This window comes from Malus domestica, chromosome 09, assembly GCF_042453785.1.
Source record: "Malus domestica chromosome 09, GDT2T_hap1".
NCBI classification, from domain to species: Eukaryota; Viridiplantae; Streptophyta; class Magnoliopsida; order Rosales; family Rosaceae; genus Malus; species Malus domestica.
The window spans coordinates 9,311,996-9,335,548 of NC_091669.1; the positions used below are offsets into that span (position 1 = coordinate 9,311,996).

The following is a 23,553-nucleotide window of genomic DNA, read 5'->3' on the forward strand; positions in this document are numbered from 1 at the left end:
ACTAATTTAGTGAAGAAATTGTTGGGAGTTAAAAATTTTTGGGAAATTAGGGGCTTCGCATGTGCTTATAAAGATTGAGCTACTATCTATATTGCTAATTGATTTTATGGTAGAAACTCCAACTTTCTTCATATTATCAAAGCAAGTTGACCCATGTGTGAAGTCCAACAGTCATACATGCTCCACATCACTCAATTTGTGTTATCCACCTGCTAGGTTTAAAAATTCACCCTATGTGAAGGGCTTGTTGAGAGTTATCAATCCCACATTAAGGAAATAAGAGACCTTGCATGTGCTTATAAGAGATTGTGCTAGTCTATTTCTCATATTGTCAATTGATTTTATAGTGAAACCCCAACTTTCTTCATTCACCATGTGTTAGCTCAGAAAAAGACCCATATCCAAGTAGGATTCAAGACATTCTCTCTCATTTAATTTTATATAAAGTAGTGAGCCATATGAAATTACAATTTCATCAAAATACTAATTTCTCGTTCTGTGGTTTGGACGAGTGGGGTAAGGTGGCCGTCCGATTGTAGGCACAAAACACCCCCACAATCAATTGTGTCTACAGCCAGACAACCACATACTCTAATTGTTGCCAATTGTGTCTCCAGCTGGAAATCCACATACTCTGATCGTCTAGACAGTAGAATTATTTTGAAAAAAAAAAAATCAGCCGATGACTTCGCCACGTCAATCAACATTCCGACAGTAGAATTGAACTTCAACTAAAACCTTCTAAGCACTTGAATTAAAGCCCATCTCAAATTCATATGAGTTGGGCCTCCCTCATAGGCCCATTAGCTTGGTCTCTTTGCCATAAAACAGTTAGTCAGTTGCATACAACTATAACTGTTCTCTGTTTTTCCCTCCACTGCAACACTCACAAATCCCGAAGCATTCCTCTCTCTCTCTCTCAATAACCAAGCTCGAATCGAACAGCAATGGCGCCTCCCTGCACTCGCTGGCACGCAGCAGTCTACTTCTCCATGGCTGTAATCTTGGCCTTCATCGCAATCTCCATGACTCTGCGGTCACAACCCAACAACGAGTCCTCCCAATCCAGACCCATCAGCCGCTTCGTCTACCTCGGCGCCTCAAGAACTCTGAGACGAGCTGGCTTCACCGTCATCGCCACCCTTCTCCAGCTCTCGCCGGAACTCTTCTTCTCCTCCGCAACCACCACCCTCTTTGCCATCAAAGACTCCGCCATCTCCAACTCCTCCCTCCCGCCACGCCTTCTCAAAAACCTCCTGCGGTACCACACTTCTCCTCTCAGGCTTTCCTTCGAACACCTTGTGAACATGGCTCAGGGTACTTGCTTGCCGACCCTGTATCAGAACAAGAAGATCGCAGTAACCAAAATTGATGAGAAGGAAAGATCGGTGGAAATCAATCACGTGTTGGTGTCGCACCCGAATCTGTTTCTTGACGGACCAATTTCGATTCACGGTGTTCTTGGCCCGTTCTCCGCTTTGGATCCGAGAGATGTTAGTCAGGGTTGGGATATTATCCAATCGCCTGCCTGTGATGCCAATTCCAATATGGTTTCTGATGTTCCTGATGCCAAGAACATGGTTGAATGGTCCCGGATCATCCGATTGCTGAGCTCGAATGGGTTCGTTTCTTTCGCTGTCGGGCTGAACTCTGTTCTTGATGGGATTCTTGGAGATCATAAGGGTTTGAAGTCTGTGACAATCTTTCTTCCGCCAAGCTTGGAGCTTGAAGCGTATCCTTCCCCTTTGCTCGAGAAGATTGTGAGGTTTCATATTCTGCCTCAGAGGTATACAACCAGAGAGCTCGAATCGATGCCTGCCAGAACACTGCTCAGGACCCTGCTTCATGATCAGCCTCTTGAGTTCACTGGGACTCTGGATTTCATGAAAGAATTGGTCGTTAATGGAGTGAAAATCGTGGCACCTGATATCTTTTCTTCAAATAGGTTTACTGTCCATGGGATCTCCCGAGCTTTTGAGCTGGATCATCTGCCTACTCCAGTGAGATAACGTGGCTTCTAATCAACGGGTGCCTGTAACGGTATAACTCCGTCTCATCCTCCTCAGCCAATTCATATATGAAATCATGCAAAATCCAAACCTTACAAATACTTCTAGTTCTAGAGTAACTTGAACCCTGAATTTCGATGAAGGATGAACCGCTGTACTTTTGTCTTTGGTTTGTGAAGCAGTATGTGATAAGAAGTGTAAATCCTCATTTGATTCAGTGCATAGTTAAATCACTGACTCAATAAATAGTTAGTTTTCAGCCTCCTGTAACTGTTGGTTTGGTGCATGCTTATTTGTTAGATGAATGCTATGAATCAAAGGCACAGAACACAAACCAGAATCTGTTTAAAACACAAATCTTGCACATCTGCACATCATTCATAAAAAATAACGAAAGACACAATGACAACTCAGGAAAGTAAGAAAAGGGGGGGGGGGGGGAATATAGATTATCCGTCGATCAATCAGTTACTCCACACAATCTGAGTATTCCAACAGGCATATTAACCAGAAAATATAATGCTAAAAATGAGGCGAACCATTTCTACTTTGTAACAAATTGCTAACCTCTGTCCAAGTTGTCAAATCCAATGCTTGAAGACCGATAGAATTTTTAAGAACCTGTAACTAGGTCGACTTAAGAAACCAGGTGTCGATATGAATGATAACCTTCGGCATTAATCATCACCAAACCCACCAAAGAAGATGTTATCATCAATGTTCATGGGTCAATTCACATTCAGCATGCCTATAAGTCCAAGCTAGTTTCTAACAAGTAGAATGCCCCTAATTGCACATATCATCAAGATCTTACATAAAAAAGAAAGCCGGTGTTTGTGATTTCAACTAGACAAAGAAATTGCCGCATCGCTGATCGTGCTCGGTAAAAAATGAGGGTTTTGATCAGATAAAACAGAGAAACCTGCCCGAAATGATGAGACTTGAGAGGAAAGCAAAGCATACATCACATTGAAGCCATTCACTCTCATTACCATACTTTTCCACAACAGTTCCAAACTTAATCTACATCCATTCGAGTTCTTCCGCAGTTGCTTAATTCGTTTTCAAATCACAAATTCAAATCATAAGTAGCTCACTAACACCAGATCCTAAAGAGAATTACTAATTCACACACCAACAGGAATTCGAAATCGAAAACAAATGCAATAAACATCTAATAGAGAATTACCAAAAGGAAATCAGCGCTTAACTTTCATAATAATCCTTGTCATTCTCAATCCAGTCAATGTAACATTAAGAGCACCAAGAAACCTCGAATTCGAAAACAAATCCACAATCTCCCTAATCTCCTCATCCCCACATTCGTCCACAACCACCACACACACCCCACTGGCCCTCACCGTCCTCTCCATCTCCGCCGCGAACCGGTTCGGAAACAATGCCTCGGCAAAATGAGCACTGAAACCCAAATCAAACACATTATCGAAATAAGGCAAGTTGTGGGGATCGGCCCGGCTCACCAGCGGAGGGGATTCGAGGAGCTCAATACCGGTGACGTCGGCGACGCCCAACTGGGTCAGCGCCATGACCTCGTGGCCGGCGCCGGCAGAGGCGCAGAGGACCTTGGACTCGTTGTGCAGGAGATCCATTTGATAAAATGCGCGAAAGAAGTTGGAGAAGGAGCGGACCTTGTTCTCCCAGGTCTTGGTGGACCAGAGGCGGTTGTTCTTCTTGTGGAGAGGGAGGATCAGGCGCGGCGAGGCGTCGCAGGAGGATTTGGGGAAGCGGAGGTGGGGCTTGGGGGGAGAACCTGGTGCGACGCAGGTGTCGGGGGTTTTGAGGAGGAGAAAGACGAAGGTGACGGTGCCGATGAGGATGGCGACGTAGGAGAGCCTCTTCAGGAATATCTCGATGTGCCTCTCCATAACGGAGGAGACCGGAAGCAAGCTTTGTATCGATGGCGGGTCTGAGTAGAAAACTGGATCTCCGTTTGCTGGAAGTCGTTACACTTGTCGCCTTCTCCGGCAGTTGAATTTTCTGAAAAGCCCTCGTGTTTGATAAAATTGCATCTCTGACATCTTTTTTTGCCTCGATTTGAATTTGGCCAACGTAATTTTATCTTTTTATTGAAATAGCTATTGTATTTTATTTTCCTTGCATATATTGAACGAGCTCACGTCATCGTGATGTTTTGCTCCGCTGATGACATTTTAGGTGTAAATTTTCTTTACGTAGCATAATATTACTGAACTAGGATACCACATGGTAGTTTACAACACTACATTTGGCGTAATCTATTTCTCCCAAATATCAAACTTAATCAAATTCTACCGGATAAGAGACTTGTAACTTAAGTAATTATTTACTCATTCATACGATATTCTGTATAGATTTATATTACATCAAAGAAAAAAAAAATCATATCTACCAAATAGAAAATTAAAAACCAAAATACAACCTCATTCCCACAAACACAATGTCGTGTCTAGATCTTATTACAAACTTACATAAATACATCCCAAAATTCCATATTTCCAGCACATGACACTATCACCATCACTTTCATACATCACATGTCTAATCCAATCACTTAAGGAGTGAAGAAATGAATATCACCAAGTCGATCATTAGTTGATGAATTCCCATCATACACCAATGGCCCTCTTTCCCTTTCCATTGCCCGCAGGCAAACGCACACCATCCGCGAGGGCTGGGATGATGGTCTGAGCCTAGACCATCATCCCACTTCTTCCACAACAATGTTTCTGTGTCCAATGCATAAACCTCAGCTGCAAATTTTCCAACACCCAAGTGGCCCAAGTCACTAGGGTCCACTTCCCCGCCGTATGTGATTATGTATTTACTGATTGCTACGGTAGAAAATACGCTTCGAGCCGTTGGTTTCTTGCCATTTGTCTCAACTTGGGCCCACTCACCATGGGCTGGATCAAGGATGTGTACATCATCCACTTCCTCTCCAGCGAAGCCATACACAACCCATATTTTTCCTTGGACCTCTAGCAGGCCCGCCCCACCCCTCCCCATCAAGTTGTCACCCGGATTTGGGTATTGGATCCACTTTTGATCAACGACATTGTAGGCCCATAGATCATTGAGCGGCCGGCAACACCACATCCGCCGAAGATGTATACGTGGTGGTCATCGGAGGTGACTGAGTGGTAACTACGGTGAGGGGGCCCGGTGTCCCCACTTGAAATTAGAGTCCACTTGTGTGTGGATGTGTCAAAGGAATAGAGCTCATTATGTTCATAATCCCTACCTCCAAATACATAAATAATTTCTCCAACAGCTACTAGTGTCACACCAACACATGATGGTGGGACATCTCTGGTTCCTTCAATCACATACCACGTCTACTCCTTGACGTCGAACACATGGAGCTTGTTGTCTACCGGGACACGTGGCGTGAATTCGCCTTCGAAAACATAGGCCTTCTGTCCTACTAGGGTAATGGCATGTGAGCTTCTAGCTCCAGGACCAGTCCCCTTTTGATCAAGCTGACACAATGATACAATATTACTAATTGGACAAATGCAGAAGAAACTTTCGGGGTTTTGATGCATCTAACCAAGTAAATGGAAACAAGCAAATAATATGTTAAAATTGGTGGGGAAATGGAAGCCATGCTAGCATCAAAGTCACATGTTGCCACAAACTATATATCAATTGGGATCACACTACATATTATAATTTGACGACATATATGAGATTATGTGTTATTATTTGGTGTATACATTGATGTAATGAGTGAGATATTCATTTGATGTAAACATGTAAAAAGTCTTATCTCAAAATCCCTCAAACGGTGAATATAGAGTAATGAGTTAGAACTAAGATAAGTCAAAAACTTGATTCTGTTCAACATCACCTTAAAGAGTACATCTAAAGTTTGATCCAATCTATTAAAACATATTATAGTTGTGACCTCTACATCAAATCATGAAGATTTTCAAGTATTTTCATTGATTTTATGAAGGATGGAGATAACCAAGATAAGCTAATCATGTAAAAAGATCCAATCTTTAACCCTAAAATTAAATAGGAAGATTTTAGTTAAAATTTTGAGTGAATTATAAAGGATTTTGCTGGAGTTTAATTGATTTTTAGAAATTTCATATAAAATTTTGAGTGGATTGTCTCAAATTTTTCAGGAAGAGAGATGAAATTTATGAATACTTAAAATACGCAACGAAATCTTTTTAATTTTCTCGAATTGCCCAACTTTTTAAAATTATTTAAAATCAATTTCTAATTAAATACACCTACAACGTTATAAACTCTTTTAAAATCTTGATTGAATACACCTAGACTTTCAGATGATTACTTAATATCCTACTGAATATATACCCCCTAGTTTTGGTAAAAAGAACTAAAATATTTCAAAATCTCAATTGACTACCCCTGATTTAATTAGGGTTTATCAAAAATCATTGAAATGAAGCTGATGATCTAAAATAAAATAGATGAAAGAAAGTGGTGAAGGGAACATACCTTGATCCATTTGCCTTGAACCAGAGACATGGCTGGAGTGGAAGAATAATGGAAGAGAGGAGTGTAGGACTAAAACTGAGTTTTGCTGGGTTTCTCAATTGCTTGGAAATCAGTGTTGAATAAGTGGCCAAGTGGCTATTAAACAATTCAAAAGGAAAAAAGACAATATAATTATGTCCCTTCCATGTTTTGGGGAGGAAAACATAGCACCTTGTCTAAAGTGAATTGTTTTGGCCATAACACCCGTGGGTTTTGGTTTTTAATATGGGGTTGTTGCCTTTGGAGAAATGAGAGAGAGAAGAGAAGAGTGCACCAGAAAAACAGAGAAGAAAACAGAGGTGCTGCAGCCCCATTTTGAAGAGAAGAAAGAAAGGTGATTTTCTTTCTTTGTTGGTACTCACTCAATCAAAGTTGTATTTGTGTATTAGCTTTGAGCTTTGTATAGAGAGGAAATTATTCACTATATTTCCCTCTCTATTTGTTTCTTTGGTGAGTGAGAGTTATTGGGTGTATTGGGGTTTTGGGTTATGAGATTGCCAACACTTTGTAAACTCCCATTTGGTTGATAGTGGATTCTTGGGTGAGCTCCTACTGCTCCGAGGACGTACTCCAGTTACACTGACTGTTGAGGAACCTCGTTAAAATCTTGGTGTCTTTAATATTTTGTTCTTGCATTTTCATTTGATAAATTTCATGTGGGTTAGCTTGAGTTGGTTCCAATTAGGTTTGGTGCTGTCATAGCACAACAATCTGTTGGAACACACTCACTCGCACACACACACACATGTGTATAACTCACCAATCACCATGCCAATTTGTGCTTTGATAAGGCCATTTTTTGTTTGCTCCTAATTAGGTTAAGTTGCATTTCTTGCCCTTGTAGTTTGATTCATTTTCCAATTTGGTTCGTATCACTTTTATATTCACCATTTTAGCTCTGTAGTTTAGTATAGTTTGCAATCGAGTCCAAATGTTAATTATCTCGAATTAGTACATTAGATTCGATGGGGAAATAATATACAATTACAACATGTGTGAAGGCATTTTTTACTCTCCAAAGTTCCAAATCATTTGCAGTCAACCCAATACTTAATCATTTTGTCTGTTTCTCTTAATTCTTAACAATTATAGACTTGAAGGACTTAATTTCTAACATAACGAGAAATTTCCAAAATTAAAATGATTAGGGGCCAAATTGAAAAATGGGTTCCAATTCGAGGACCAAAAATGTGATTATTATTATTATTATTTTGCCCTGGTAATGAATTACCAAAAATGTGGTTTGACCTTGAGATTAAAGGCATGGGATGTGCCTTTTTGATATTTTATGTAAGAGAAAATTGTAGCAATTATCCCTCAATTTTAACCCAATTTGAGCAATATGGTATTTCAATTACAAATTCATGATCATTAGTCTCTTAACTCATCAAAACGTGCATTTATGGTCTTTTTCATCAACTCCGTCAGAATTCTGTCAAAATAAGTCATGTTAGAAGGATCATCCATACAATTGGGTTAAAGTCGAGGGATCATTGCTCTAAGTGGGTTAACATTAAGAGGCAATTTCTCCAATTGTGTTAAAGTTGAAGAACCATTTCTCCAATTGGGTTAAAGTTAAGGAACCATTGCTATATAATTTTCTAATTTGATTTTCCATATTTGCTCCTTGATTTAGCCTCACATACGTGGTACATGACTTATTTTGACAGAAGGTCTAGCATAACAATAACAAATTAACAATTATAGATTTGTAGGACTTAATTTCTAGCATAACAAATGTTACTTTTCCAAAATTAAAAGGATAGGGACCAAATTGAAAAATAGGTTCCAATTAGAGAACCCAAAATGTGATTTGACCTTGATATCAAAGGCATGGGATGTGCCTAGACCTGGCATTTTGGACTCGACCTGTTAACCCGACCCGTTAATATTAATATTTGGATGGATGCTTAATGGGTCGGGTCGCTAACGGGTGAACCCGTTAAATAACGGCTCATTTTGGGTCAATCCGTTAGACTTGTTAGTTGATGATGTTTTAGTAATTTTAGTAAAGTCTTAACAACAAAAAATAAACTTTATGCAAAAAAAAAAAAATTATTATTAATGGGTGAAACGGATGACCCGTTAGACGGGTCAGGTTCGTGTGATCCGTTAACTTAATGGGTCGGATTGAACCCGACTCAAACCCAATAAACCTGACCTGTTTACAGGTCTAGATGTGCCGTTCCCATATTAAATTTGAAATGGATTTGGATGAAATATCATTTTTGGTTGTGGAAAAGAAATCAATTAATCAAATTGCCTCTTATATTTAAATATTTTGTGAAATCAATTAATCAAATTGCCTCTTATATTTAAATATTTGATCAAGGTCATCTTTACCCATCATGGAGACTTGGATGAAGAGGTATACATGGATCTTCCTCTTGGATTCACTGGCACTTGCGATATGGCAAAGTATGCAGGTTGAGAAAGTCCCTGTATGGATTGAAGCAATCACCAGGAGCATGGTTTGGCAGGTTCGCTCAATCGATGAGAAATTATGGGTTCAAGCAAACTCAGGTTGACCATACCTTATTTCTTAAGCATGATAGAGGTAAACTTACAGCCTTAATTGTTTATGTGGATGATATGGTGATTACAGGTAATGATGTCAAGGAAATTCAAAAACTTCAAAAGTATCTAGCCAAGGAATTTGAAATGAAGGACTTGGGTATTCTGAAATATTTCTTGGGTATTGAAGTTGCAAGATCAAAGCATGGCATTTTTCTTTCTCAAAACAAATATGTTATAGACTTATTAACTAAGACTGGGATGTTAGCTTGTAAACCTGCAGACACATCAATTGAGCAAAACCATAGATTGGGAGACTATCCTGATCAAGTTCCGGCTAACAAGGAAAGATACCAAAGATTAGTTGGGAGGTTGATTTATTTGTCTCATACACGACTTGACTTAGCCTATGTTGTAAGTGTGGTGAATCAATTTATGCATAGGCCAAGTGAAGCCCACATGGATGTTGTACAACGCATTCTTAGGTATTTGAAGTCTGCTCCTGGAAAAGGCTTGATGTTTTCCAATCATGGACATCAAGAAGTTGAAGGATACACTGATGCAGATTGGGCTGGGTCAGTAACTGATCGTAGATCGACTACTGGATACTTTACATTTGTTGGAGGAAATCTAGTTACTTGGCGCAGTAAGAAGCAACATGTAGTTGCTAGATCCAGTGTTGAAGCTGAATTTAGAGGTATGGCACACGGCGTGCAACAATTGTTATGGCTCAAGATTTTGTTGAGAATTGGGTTTCAATTCTACAAAGCCATCAAATCTTTATTGTGATAACAAAGCTGCCATTAGCATTGCTCATAATCTAGTTCAACATGATCGTACTAAACATGTTGAAGTGAGTAGGCACTTTATTAAGGAAAGGTTGGTTGATGGTACCATTAACTTGCCTTATGTGAAGAGTGATGACCAGCTAGCAGATATTATAATGAAGGCAGTGTCAAGTAGGATTTTTCATCTTTCACTCAACAAGTTGGGCATTCGAGATATTTATACACCAACTTGAGGGGGCGTGTTAACTGAAGCAACCATTGTTGACTAAAGAATTAGGAAATCAGACATGAAATCCATTGTACTTGATAGAGTAGTTGTAAGCAGAAATCCACTGTACTTAATACAGTAGTTGTAAGCAGTAAATTTAGATATAGGCAGTAGTTTCATAGCAGTTTTTTATAACTTCTTGGACTGGTTTCATACCTGATCATCATTGCTTGTATTCCTATATAAATCCTCCGATTGGGAGATGAATATATCAAGAAATTAACTCTATTTTGGCATATTATCAGACTAGAGGTCAACGTTTCTACTGAGGATCACCGGTAGCCAGTAGGTTTCCCATATCCCGGCTGTTATAGTACAGGTGGCAACTTTTTCCAGAGGATGTAGTTGTAGCCAGCGTAGTAAAACCGACATAGTCCCTGTCCGATTTTGCCAAGCATATTTTTGCTATATTGTCAAAGAGTTTGTTTTCCTTAACAAAGGGTTGAGCTGCATAGTCCGCATATGGCATCCACTGAAAAAAAATTCCCAGAATAACATATTAGAATAGTTTTGAATCACGTTAATGATACCTTGTAACACTTGGAAGACTTGGTCACATCCTCTACCACTAAATAGTTTAAACAAGATTAACGATTATACTCTCTGGGGGATTTTTTCTGTCCCGGGAAATTACCTGGGCTGCCTTAACCTCCAAGTTCTGCAATTGGATGTCGAACGATGTTGGGGTCAACATGCAAACAATGAACAAATCTGACTTTTGAAAGAATGACTTGTGGCTTTGCCTGTAGAGAGATGGAGAGAATACAAAGCGGGGCTTCTGTAGAAGTATATACAACACTTATTTAATCCGAAGGCAAGTTTCTTACCTAAATGCTAAAACCTCCACGAACTCTGTATCAATTCCTGTCTCTTCTTTAACCTCTCTAACAGCAGCTTCGCAGATATCCTCACCCTGTCGATGGATAAAAATTTTAATCCATGATGATAAAGTATTTGAATATTATTATGAATTTGCTATAGTTGTGCTGGTGTTTTTACTCACTTCATTGACAACCCCAGTTGGCATCTTCCACACATCTGTATTGCTGAATCTGCCACTTAACTCCTGAACCACAAGCACCTACCCGAGCGAACAATTTTAGTAGGCAAAGATAGATTGCGGCAATGCAAACATGATGTTGTAGGAACAGACTTCAACATAAGAAACTTACAGAACTATGTCAAGGTGAACTACAAGTGCTTTATCAGAAACATGACAGCCAATCCTATTTTCTGATTTAGAACTGTTAAATTGTCCATGCAAACACGAACCCAATATGCATCTGTCATGCATATTAAAAGAAATTTTCCTTTTAAGTTTTCAATTACTATGAATATCATTACTCTATCTCTCTGGTTATCTAATCTAAAAGCTAATAACTATTAGTGTTTGATTTTCTGGTAGATTCAATGGAACAGTAAAATGCACACACACACAGAGAGCAGAGCTTTCTTCAAGATTTCAGTGTATTCAACTTGTTCTTAAAGCAAAGAGCTCAACAAGCATGATTTAACGTTGGAGGAGTAAGAAACAACTTTACTCACTCACAACATTACAAATCCATCACAACCATTCATTTCTAAGTCATCATGTAAGATGCTTGCACATGTCATGAGCTATGACTCATTCTAATCTAATCTAATCTAAATACCAATTGGAATATGATCCAAAGGTTTACATTAGATCCTACACTTTGTTATAATGAAACTACCACAGCAAATACATTTATACTCCAATACTCCCTTCTAAATGTTTTGCTGATTTCACACCAAGAGCAGTTCTCAAGTATTCGAATCGATCCTTAGGAAGAGCCTTGGTAAAGATGTCTGCCAATTGCTCCTCTGTGCTGCAATAATGCAGTTCAATTGTCCCGTCTTGAATGGCATCTCTTATGAAATGATACCTCCGATTAATATGCCTGGTTTTATGATGAAACACTGGATTCTTAGACATGGCTATGGCAGAAGTGTTGTCACACAACAAAGGTGTAGCCTCCACTTGCTCTTCTCCAAAATCAGATAAAACAAACCTCAACCACATTGCTTGTGTTGTAGCTTCTGCAGCACTTACATACTCGGCCTCTGCAGTAGATAAAGCCACACTGCATTGTTTAACAGAAGCCCAAGAAAACACTCCTGAACCTAAACTAAATGCATAGCCTGAGGTGCTCTTCATGTCATCCAAGCTTCCTGCCCAATCACTATCACAGTAGCCTATCAACACAGCAGCTTTTCCTTTCACATATTCAATTCCAAAATCCAATGTGCCTTGCACATATCTCAAGACTCTTTTAGCTGTCCCCATGTGTTTCCTAGTAGGTTTGTGCATGAACCTTGCCAGCAAACATGATGCATACATTAGATCAGGTCTAGTAGCTGTCAGGTATAACAGACTACCAACCACTGTCCTGTACAAACTTTCATCAGCATCCTCACTTCCATCTTCCTTAGATAACTTGTCATCAACTGCAAGTGGTGTTTTTACCGCTTTACATTCTTTCAATCCAAATTTCTCAAGTAGTGACTTGGCATATTTCTTCTGATGAATAAATATACTCTTATCTGTTTGAATTATGCCCAGACCAAGGAAGTGATGTAACAATCCCAGATCTGACATCTCATATTGCTTCATCATATCCTTCTTAAATTCTTGAATCATTTCATCAGAATTCCCTGTGTAGATAATGTCATCTACATACAGAGATACAATAAGCACACTTGCATCACTGAACTTTGTATACAAAGTAGCTTCACTTTGACTTTTCTCAAAACCAGATCGATTGAAATAATTGTCTATCTCATCATACCAAGCTCTGGGAGCTTGTTTCAGACCGTATAAAGCCTTTTTCAACTTGTAGACCTTATCTTCTTGTCCTTGAACTTCAAATCCCTGTGGTTGATCCACATATACTTCCTCATGCAGTGTACCATTTAGGAATGCAGACTTAACATCCAATTGAAACAACTTCCATTCCTTTTGAGCTGCCAATGCAATTAGAGTTCTAATGGTGTCAAGCCTTGCCACAGGTGCAAAGGTCTCGTTGAAGTCCACTCCGGGCTTTTGAGAATAACCCTTAGCCACTAGCCGTGCCTTGTTCTTCTGCACTGAACCATCCAGATTAAGTTTTGTTTTGTAAACCCATTTTACACCAATTACAGGTTTATCAAATGGCCTTTTGACCAACTCCCATGTGTCATTCTTTTCGATCATCTCAATCTCTGTGGACATAGCTTTTCTCCAAGCCTCATCTCCTGATGCTTCTTCAAAACATTCAGGTTCTATCACACAGAAATTGCACCTTTCATAAACTTCATTTAAGCTTCTGAACCTTAATGGAGTATGATCATACATTTGTGAATTGGTATGATCCATTTGCTCTTCTTGTCTCGAAGAAGAAGCAATAACTTGCTCATGTTGTTCCTGTAGTAATTCTGTGCATTCAAATACTGCATCATCTTCAACAGCTTCAGCCTCATTCTCTTTGCTTCCATCAACATCACTTGGAACTGAGATGGACATAGTCTTCTTATTACCAGATTTCCAATCCCAACAAGAGTTCTCATCAAAGATTACATCTCTAGAAATAACAACCTTGTTAGTTTTAGGATTCAACAACCTGTAACCCTTTTCACACGTTCCATAGCCAAGAAATATGCACATTACACTTGTTGCATCCAGTTTCTGCCTTATCTGTGATGGAACCTGTGCATAACATAAGGATCCAAACACTTTTAAGTGTTTTACTCCAGGCTTTCTTCCACTGTAAGCTTCAAATGGAGTCTTCTTATGCAACACCTTGGTAGGACATCTATTGAGAATGTAGACTGCAGTGTTAACTGCTTCTGCCCAAAATTCAAATGGAATCCCTTTCTCCAACATCATGCATTTAGCCATTTCTACAATGGTCCTATTTCTTCTCTCAGCAACACCATTCTGTTGAGGAGAATAGGCCACTGTGAGTTGTCTTTCTAGGCCAAGATCTTCACAATACTGAGAGAATTCCAGAGAAGTATACTCCACTCCCCTGTCACTCCTTAATTTCTTCACTTTGAATCCACTTTGTAATTCAACAGTTGCCTTGAACCTTTTAAATATGCCAAATGCTTCAGACTTGTTTCTCAGAAAATAGACCCATCCCATTCTGGTACAATCGTCTGTGAAAGTGATGAAATACTTGTTTCCAGCTTTGGTAAGTGTTTGCATTGGTCCACATATATCAGTATGTATTAACTCCAATGGTAGTGCAGCTCTCCAATTTGTTTCTTTAGGAAAAGCATCTCTAGAATGTTTTCCAATAGCACATCCCTCACATACTGTGGAATTCATTCTGAGCTCAGGTAAACCAGTCACCATGTCCTGCTCTTGAAGTTGCATGAGAGCTTTCATATTTAGATGCCCGAGTCTTCTATGCCATATCTCAGCTGCTTGTTTAACACCTGCCCTCATAGCCATTTGTATTCCTGGTTGCAACTTCAAAGGAAAGCTTCGATTTCCCTTCATAGGAATTTTAACAACCAGATTAGAGCATGTAAAGTCTTCATAAATTCTGACTTCAATTCCCCCAAACACAAGATAATATCCATGCTCCATCATTTGTCCCACGCTCAATAGATTCTCCTTTAAACCAGGTACTAACATGATCTCCTTGATGTACCGTTTGCCTTGCTTAGTTGCAACCATTAACTCTCCTTTTCCAACTACATTAACCAACTCCCCTGTGCCCATCTCAACTTTGGCAGTAACACTTCTATCAATGTTCTCCAGTAAATCTTCTCTTCCTGTCATGTGATTACTGCAGCCACTATCAACATACCAAACATCTTCTCCCTTCTTCACTGCAGCAGCCATACACACATAGAACATGGTTGGATTGTTCTCCACTTGTTTGACATAATTGGCCTGTTGAGTAACCTTCTTTGACCTGCAATCCTTAACAAAATGCCCTGGCTTATCACAGTTATGGCACCTTGGTTTTCCCTTGAACCAACACTCTCCAAAATGAAGTTTATCACAGTACTTACAAGCATTCTTGACATTATCAGAAGGTCCAGTAAATTTTCCTTGATGATGCACAGATTTGTTATCCCATTTCCTACTCTTTGTCTGCCAGTTCTTTGTGGGTTTAAAACTTTGATTGCCATTGTAATTGTTCTTCCTGGGAGCTATACTTAAACTAGCAAAGGCTTTTTCCGTACTATTTTCAGAGTGTCTCTCAATTCTTTGCTCAAACCCCTTTAGAGTGGCAACTACATCCTGCACATCAACTGTCTCCAAATCCCGTGTATTCTCAATCACAGCTACAATACTATCATAGGATCTAGGAAGACTAATCAATAATTTCTGCACTATTCTTTGATTTCCAATACTCTCACCATAACTTTTCATTTGCGTAATGAGATCAAACAAACGCACAAGATACACAGAAAATAATTCATGTTCACCCATTCGAGTATATTCAAAATCACGTCTTAAGCTTTGAAGTTTCACAGATCTCACCTGTTTATCTCCAATAAACTCTTGCTTCAGTATATCCCAGGCTTCTTTTGCTGTTTCCAGAATAGCGATTCGTGGGAAAATTTCATCGGACACAGAACCTTGAATAATCCCGAGAGCCTTAGCTTACTTGATCATGTTCTCCTTCAGCTGCTTTAGCTCAGCGGCAGTGAGTTCTTCGTCTTCTTTCTTCACCGGAGGATTATACCCCGTTTCAACCATATCCCACAGATCGTGAGATCTGAAAATAGTCTTCATCTTTATCTGCCAGAAATCAAAGTTTTCCCCATTGAAAATCGGTGCTCGAAGATCAGCACCACTCGATCCAGCCATATTAGACTTGTTATCGAGTTACCCAGTGATTTTCAGATTGTTCTTCAATCGCAGCAAACTCGATTCTCTGTCGAGTTCCTTAGCTGCAACCCTTGTCACAGATTCACGCCCAGATTGAGATCCAACCTGGCTCTGAGGCCATATTAGTGTTTGATTTTCTGGTAGATTCAATGGAACAGTAAAATGCACACACACACAGAGAGCAAAGCTTTCTTCAAGATTTCAGTGTATTCAACTTGTTCTTAAAGCAAAGAGCTCAACAAGCATGATTTAACGTTGGAGGAGTAAGAAACAACTTTACTCACTCACAACATTACAAATCCATCACAACCATTCATTTCTAAGTCATCATGTAAGATGCTTGCACATGTCATGAGCTATGACTCATTCTAATCTAATCTAATCTAAATACCAATTGGAATATGATCCAAAGGTTTACATTAGATCCTACACTTTGTTATAATGAAACTACCACAGCAAATACATTTATACTCCAATAATAACCACCACTGTAAAGTACATAAAAGGACCAATTCATGGCTTGAAAATCTCTTTTAAATAGCAGGTAGAGCGAACAATGTTAGAAACTTTTCACTATTTTCTCGTTAAACAGAACCACGAAAGCAAAATGTTAAAAATTTGAACTTTCATTTTTACATGTCATATATGTTCAGAACAAAAGGGAGCCTAGATTCATGTGCAGAAGGTATACCTCTCTGTTACCGTTCATGACAAAAGCGCCAATGCCCACTCTGTGCGAAGCATTTGCAGGGAGTCTATCATCAGTTTCGGGAATCCAACGTACAAGCATTAAGTAATCTGATTCAGCATGGTGGTACCTAAATCCTTCCTGCACAAGTAACAAAAGAAGCCCGAGTGTTGTCGGACATCAGAGAACAAAACAGCTATACTTAAGTATGCAGCCAGCCCGAGTGTTGGTGCCGGATCGTGCGATTATACTAATACCTTTTGTCAAGAACATTGAAAAGAGAAAAGGATAGTTGATAAAAACAATAAGACTACTAGACAAGTTACATTCCTAACAGCTTCAAATAATTAATCAAGAATATCATTGAGGTAATTCAGCAGAGCTAGGCCAGTAGAATCTCTTGTACCGTAACTACGGCATCAACAAGATTTGACCGTTCGATAGGCAATTTGATCCAAACGCCCTTCTTCCCCTACAAAACACAAAGTAAACAACCTTCATCGTCAGCATCAAGTGAAACACAAGACATTTAACGAGATCGAAGAAGGGCAGGGCCTTATTTATGTTTTCATAAAAGTATAAATTTATAAAATTTAGTTAATAACAAGGAAATTTAACTAAAACTGGTGTTTTTGTTTGAAATTAATGAGGAGGTTTAGGTTCAACACACCATGTTTGCTTATTTAATTTCCAATTTTTACAAATTTCTTTTCGTAAGTATAAATTTATAAAATTTGGCTAAATGATCAAGAAGTTTAATTAGAAGTAATATTACTTGTTTGTTTAAAATTAACAAAATGTCCTGAGTTCAAAATGCTATGTGCGTGTTTATTCCTTTTCAATTTTCACAAATTTCTGTTTGGTTGTTAATTTCTTTTTAAATACTAGCTAGTAGCTACGTGGGTTGCAATTTTTAAACATTCATTCCAATTCAAGTCTAACCTTCAACAAAGAGTAACGTGTAGACCAAATCTGCAAATCACATGACATGTCATCAAAGAGTTTAAAAGTTCAGATAAAAGAAGAACAAAATTCATCATCTATTTACTTGTAAGCCCTGAGTTTTTTTTATTTCCTTCTCTTGATACAAAATAAATTAGATTTTCTGTGTTTCTAAATTATTTTGAATTTGAAGTGTTTTGTTAAGTATAATTTTATTGAAGTCTTATGTGTGAAAATAAATAGTCATTTTTTTGTTGCATTGCCCGGGCCTAAAAAATCTCAGGATCAGCCTGAAGAAAAGAAAAGCAACGAATACAAACCTTTTGCCTCCATTGCGATATGGAAGCCTGAAGCAAGGAAGTGAAAACCGCAGAATCCATAGGTTCGGTCACGTCCACAACAACTCCTCCATATGAATTATCAACTGCAGCAAGCAACTCAACCTGTTCGACTTCATTTTCAGGCACAGCTTGTTGTGCAACGGAGGATGAATTCGTTGAAACCGACATGGCTTGAATCAAGTGTGGAACTTTATCTTTTGAATCTGAAGGAATAAGCGAAAGTCACACTTCAACATTTATTTCGACCAACCACTACAATTCCTCAGAAATAAAACTCATGCGTTTCAATTGCTAGAAAACAGAGGATGACGAATAAGTAGTCACTCCATTATTTGACAGTTCCATGTGATTACGTTAACATGATTTTTTTATTTTAATTATTATTAGAATTTTGATCATAAATAGTTTTTGAAATTAAGAATCGATCAATGTAACCTAAAAATTGGTGTCACAAATCAATACAGTTATTCCGTAACAATTCCGCAAAACTTTTAATGAAAGTACCACGTTGAATTGTGACATTCATTTTCAAGTTACATTGATCGATTTTCAATTTCATAGACCAGATAGAGTTGGTCAATTTCATGGATCATTTGGGATAAAATCATAAAACCCTTACTATTATTAAGGGAGGGAAAATCCAAAACTATTACGATAACGGTAAGAGCAGTTTCAAACTCAGATGCATGAGTAGAATTCCTATACCCTATCTACTAAAATATTAAATCACAGATGTTTACATAATTTAATATTGCTCGAATAAAAGAATATAAAAATAAACTTGAAGCCCACCTTTGTGAAAGCCAGGCAAGGATGGTGAAGAAGGTGAAAGAGTTCCAAAGCAAGGCCTTTTTGTTAAAGAATGATGATGAGCAACAACAGAAGACGCAGAAGAACCTTTGTCTGCAGAAGAAAGATATGGCAAAAGCTTGGTGGTGGCTCTCAACCTCTGCATCAACATATATATAAAACGCGTGTGTATACATATAAAAAAACGCGTGTCAGTTGGAGAAGGTTTGTTTCGTCTGTTCTCAAGGATGGGCAAAATACCGTGCTCATTTAAACTTCACGGTTATGATTATGGGTAACCGTTTAGATAAATAAATGGTTATGGGTATAACCGTTTACTCGTAAAATTTAAATTGGTGGTTATAGGTATTAACCGCGGTTATAAACAGGTAACCGTTTACCTATTTATTTAATATATATAAAATTTGGTGAGGAAGGGAAACTTGGGAAGGCTTTCGTGTGGGGAATATTTTTCCTACCCGGTTTAAACTTTAGTGTACATAACTCCCTTGTTTGTTTTGTTTAGAATTTTGAATTACCGATTTATAACATAAAGTTAACATAAACGATGTACGTAACTTCTTGGAATAAATGGGTAACCGTTTAACCATTTATTTTATATATGTAAAATTTGGTGAGGAAGAGGAACCGGGGAAGGCTTTTGTGTGGGGAAAATTTTTCTTACCCGGTTTAAACTTTGGTGTACGTAAGTCCCTAGTTTGTTTTGTTTAGAATTTTCATTACTGATTTATAATAACATAATGTTAATATAAACGGTGTACGTAACTTCCTGAGAAATGAGAAAGGTATCATGAATATTTTACTGAATTAGTTGTATAGAATTTTGAAGATATATTGCATATAGAAACATTTCAATATTACAACAAGCCATATAAGACATTCATCCAAATATTTGACAGATGCTACTCGAATGTGCACAAATATCTGTTCCAGGAATTTACTTTTAAGGTTAAAAAATGAATGATAGCCTCAAGATGCCAATCAAAATTCTAAATCGGTATCATGAATATATTACAACATTTCAACTAAATCGGTAATATATTCATGATATCATTCTCATAATCGGTATCATGAATATAAACTTTGGTGTACGTAACTCCTTAGTTTGTTTTGAATGAATGTCTTATGTGGGGAACTTTTTGTTATTATAACCAGTTTAAACTTTATGAAAATATTACCGATTTGGTTGATTTTTTTGTTTTATTTTTTCTCTAAGAAAAAAGATAAATGGGTTAAAAAAGATAAATGGGTAAATAAGTATTAAATGGTTACGGTTAAATGGGTATGCGGTTATGTGTATGATTAATCGTTTATAAATAGTTATGAGCATATGTATAACCGTTTAGACAATTACCAAACGGGTAAACAGTTATGCGAGTATAAGTATAAACGGTTATGGATAAATAACCACGGTTACTCATCCACCGTAACCGTTGTCCATCCTAGTTGTCCCACCTCTCTCTCTCTCTCTTTCTTTTTGTTTCTCTCTTCCCCTTATTATTTCTTCTTTCTTGCTCTAAAATAAGAACAAACGTGATGCCTTGTATTCATTTCAGAAAATAATTAAAATAATTATAAAAAAAAGGCAAGCTGTCAGCACCCTTTCCCATCCCCATCCCCCGCCCCCCTTCCCGTCACCTCTCTCTCCCTTTCTCTTTCTTTCTGTTTCTCTCTTCCCCTTATTATTTCTTCTTTCTTGCTACAGAATAAGAACAAACGTGATGCCGGCAATCTCCGGCTGAAAGATCGAGATTGACTACAGCCGATCTGAATTGGAATCACCGTCGACAATCTCTGGGTTCCATGCGGAAGTAAGAATCTCTGGGTTCCATGTGTAAGTAAGAGTGAGAGAGAAAGAGAGGAAAGGAAAGAAAGAGAGTCGAATGGAGAAAAGGGATAATGACGCCTGAAAAATCGCCGGCCGATGAGACTGGTGGGTGTGGGTGGTTCGGCGGCGTCAGGCTCGTGGTCTTCTGATATCTTAGTTATTGTGAAACAATTGGAATTTTTTTAATTTAAAAGAATAAATTATACAGGTGTCAAATGTTTATTTGTGGAACTCTAGGTCAGCATATTTGCCTGGTATATGGAAAAATTTCTCATGGCAAAGGGGAGGCATCTGCTCATTGTTCTCTTGAAACTTGCGTGAATATGTTGTAAAAATACAATTGGTGAAACAGTTGGCATTCAATGTAAAAATCTTCATTAATTAGTATAAAATTAAACGATATTAATCTGTATTTTAGAGAATTTTAATAAATATTTTTAAGTGACAAATTTCAAAGAATTTTAATAAATTTTACCATCTTATATGAATTTTGATAGATATATGTGAATTTCTATTATAAATTTGTATGGATATGTTTCAGAAATTTCTTGAGAATTAATTATTAGTTGACTCCTATAGTATAAAATGAAGAAATGAGCATAAACGTTTATATATATTGACATGGAAATATAAACCAATCAACTATGTGTTTCCCTTTGTCGTTTGAATTGTGAATTAACTAACCAAACCAAAGATCAATGACTCAGTAACAATTCGGTTGCAAGAGTTACCTTATATCATTCTAGGCATCTCAACAAAAGTAGGATAGATGGTTGCTACGATATATCTTAAAGATAATACAAGTATATAATTGTATCCTTAATCTTTGATTTAAAAGGCGTGCAATAGGTTGCCGACTTATAATTATAAATTCTGGTTTCATAAATAATAGCAAAAAACCCTCAATTGCTCCAGCCGCCCATATACAATTAACATTTAAAATTTAAGTTGGGTGTAAAAATAAGTTATATGGGTTCAAATAAAATTTCTTATGCAATTTTCATCTTAAGAGGTTGTAATGCCGGTTATAAAAAAAGGTCTTTCGCACGCGAATAATAATGTGATTAAATTAGTTGTCAGAAGATTATTTTTATTTTTGAATAAATGATATTATCTACACTAAGGGAGAGGGGGTGAACTTAGCCTCACAATGGGCTAAGATTCAATTAGTTGTTTATTTGTTTTTTTTTAACAAACGATATTATCTACACTAAGGGGGATGGGATGGGATAACCTCACAATAAGCTAGCAAAAATGTGATTCAATTAATTGTTTATTAAATATTATTTTCTCTATTCTTACTATAAATTCAATAGAAACCAATTTTATTATGTAGATTCAGTTGCGTTAATTGATTTATGATAGGGTTTCTTCTAGCATGATCTAAGATTATTCATTTACTTCAAATATTTGACTTTTCTTTTGTCAATTTACGCATATAAATACATTTAAAACATGTAAGTCACGCGTAACATGCCGTGATTCAAAAAATGCATTATGCATGCCCGTAAGCACATGCATGAAGGCTAGTGTATGGAAATTGAACATGTATAATGTAACTTTTTTTTTCTTCCAAACTTTATAAATGGCTTAGTGTTTGTAAAATATTAGAGGCAAAGTAGGGACGTTTGTATCATATCTCAAAATTACATTTTTGTTGGCATAATCTACATTTTGTTTGTGCAACCAAAAATAAGTACTGTAAATGGTCAGAAAACAAGTTGTAAGACTCGAATGCAGGCTGAGCATGACTAGAATATTTCTGGTGATAATCGATTGATGACTGATCGAATGAAAATACTTACGCCGATAGAAGTTAGCGTGATAAACACAGAATTAAACCTATTAGGTAGCTCGACTGTTTCAATCATACGGATGTACAATAATCGACTTCCTATGGATAAGTGCTCTGCCTTGCTGCAATCCAAGGAATGGTTTTGCGATTAACAAGTCTGCTTCTGCAGATTCTTTTGTTTATCCAATGGTGGCATCTTGGACGTAAGAAGGAGAAGGGACGAGTAATTGTTGTCCATCAAAGGAGTACGTAATTTCGGGTTTCGATGGGGCTTTAGCCCTTTGTTACTGTGGCCGGAGAAACTCTAGATTTTTGGATGCTATTGATGTAACCCTTGTGTTGGTCCTTTGTATTATTGAATTATGAATGCAATTTCTATATTTTCTTAATGTCACTTTAAGTATATATCTTGACAAGAACATGAGTGTTAATTACTAATTGGTGATGCCTTATCTGTGGGACAAGGCAAATTTGGCCTTAATAGCTGGACTTCAACAAAGAACAATTGGCTGGTACGAAATGCCAACAAGTAACAACAACTAGAGATGTTTACTTGTCGGCTAACTAATGGTAAACTCTTGTAGACTAGCTAATGGTAGACTCTTGAAGGCTAGCTAGAGATGTTTACTTGGAAACGACTCATATGACTTCTAAGTTTTCAAGTGATCGAGATCGGCATTTTATTGGTTTCATCATCTCCTTATTTGGTTTTCTTTTTCATTTCTTTTTTGTCACCACTCAATGACTCATCACCCATCCCCATATTTTTCTGGGTTTGTGTTGTGAAGAATAATACTTGTGTTCTCTTTTTTGGGGTGAGATTATTTTCCCATTTACAAATAGATAAATATTATAATTGGAATATTTCAATTTCTTAATCTTCATTTACAAAACATCTCCACAAAAAATCTTCAAATGAAGATTAAGAAATTGAACAATTATGATTATGAAATTTCTACAATGAAAGATTATTTGTAAGTGGGAGAATGAGCTATCTCTCAAGTGGGGGACATAAGTGTTGCCATAAAGTTTTTTGTGATGGAAATATTGGCGATTCGGATGCTATTTCTCCTACAACAAATCACATAAAATTAATATTAGTATATCACAATTTTATCACCACAATTTATTAAATATAATAGGATTTGGATCCTCTCCTGAGCTAATGGAGAGAATCATCCTGACCAACATATATGGACCGTTGGATGAA

At 37.5% G+C, this 23,553-nt stretch overlaps 5 protein-coding genes across 5 annotated transcripts; 2 read left to right on the forward strand and 3 right to left on the reverse strand.

Annotated features, from left to right (window-relative positions):
• The first annotated feature begins 412 nt into the window (after window positions 1-412).
• LOC103443004 (fasciclin-like arabinogalactan protein 21) lies at window positions 413-3,950 on the forward strand. The gene has a single exon (XM_008381786.4). The coding sequence runs from the start codon at window positions 948-950 to the stop codon at window positions 2,007-2,009; it is 1,062 nt and encodes a 353-aa protein (XP_008380008.3). The 5' UTR covers window positions 413-947; the 3' UTR covers window positions 2,010-3,950.
• LOC103443003 (uncharacterized) lies at window positions 3,209-3,895 on the reverse strand. Its single transcript, XM_008381785.4, has one exon. The coding sequence runs from the start codon at window positions 3,893-3,895 to the stop codon at window positions 3,209-3,211; it is 687 nt and encodes a 228-aa protein (XP_008380007.3).
• Window positions 3,951-4,310: 360 nt separating the features above from the next.
• Window positions 4,311-6,616, reverse strand: LOC103443002 (thiohydroximate-O-sulfate sulfur/sulfate-lyase (nitrile-forming) NSP5). The gene is given in 4 exon segments (XM_008381784.4): window positions 4,311-4,628; window positions 4,631-5,086; window positions 5,089-5,488; window positions 6,483-6,616. Coding segments are annotated over 4 exon segments (954 nt in total). The 5' UTR covers window positions 6,513-6,616; the 3' UTR covers window positions 4,311-4,560.
• Window positions 6,617-8,869: 2,253 nt separating this feature from the next.
• On the forward strand, window positions 8,870-9,824 carry LOC108174041 (uncharacterized mitochondrial protein AtMg00810-like). The gene is made up of 2 exons (XM_029108762.2): window positions 8,870-9,044; window positions 9,127-9,824. The coding sequence occupies exons 1-2, from the start codon at window positions 8,870-8,872 to the stop codon at window positions 9,822-9,824; spliced, it is 873 nt and encodes a 290-aa protein (XP_028964595.2).
• A 311-nt stretch (window positions 9,825-10,135) lies between these two features.
• On the reverse strand, window positions 10,136-18,872 carry LOC103443062 (nudix hydrolase 2-like). Its single transcript, XM_029108063.2, has 8 exons — window positions 18,703-18,872; window positions 17,890-18,113; window positions 17,034-17,099; window positions 16,631-16,768; window positions 11,095-11,172; window positions 10,919-11,004; window positions 10,726-10,834; window positions 10,136-10,563 (listed from the first exon to the last, which is right to left on the reverse strand). The coding sequence occupies exons 1-8, from the start codon at window positions 18,869-18,871 to the stop codon at window positions 10,354-10,356; spliced, it is 1,080 nt and encodes a 359-aa protein (XP_028963896.2). The 5' UTR covers window position 18,872; the 3' UTR covers window positions 10,136-10,353.
• Between the last annotated feature and the right edge of the window lie 4,681 nt (window positions 18,873-23,553).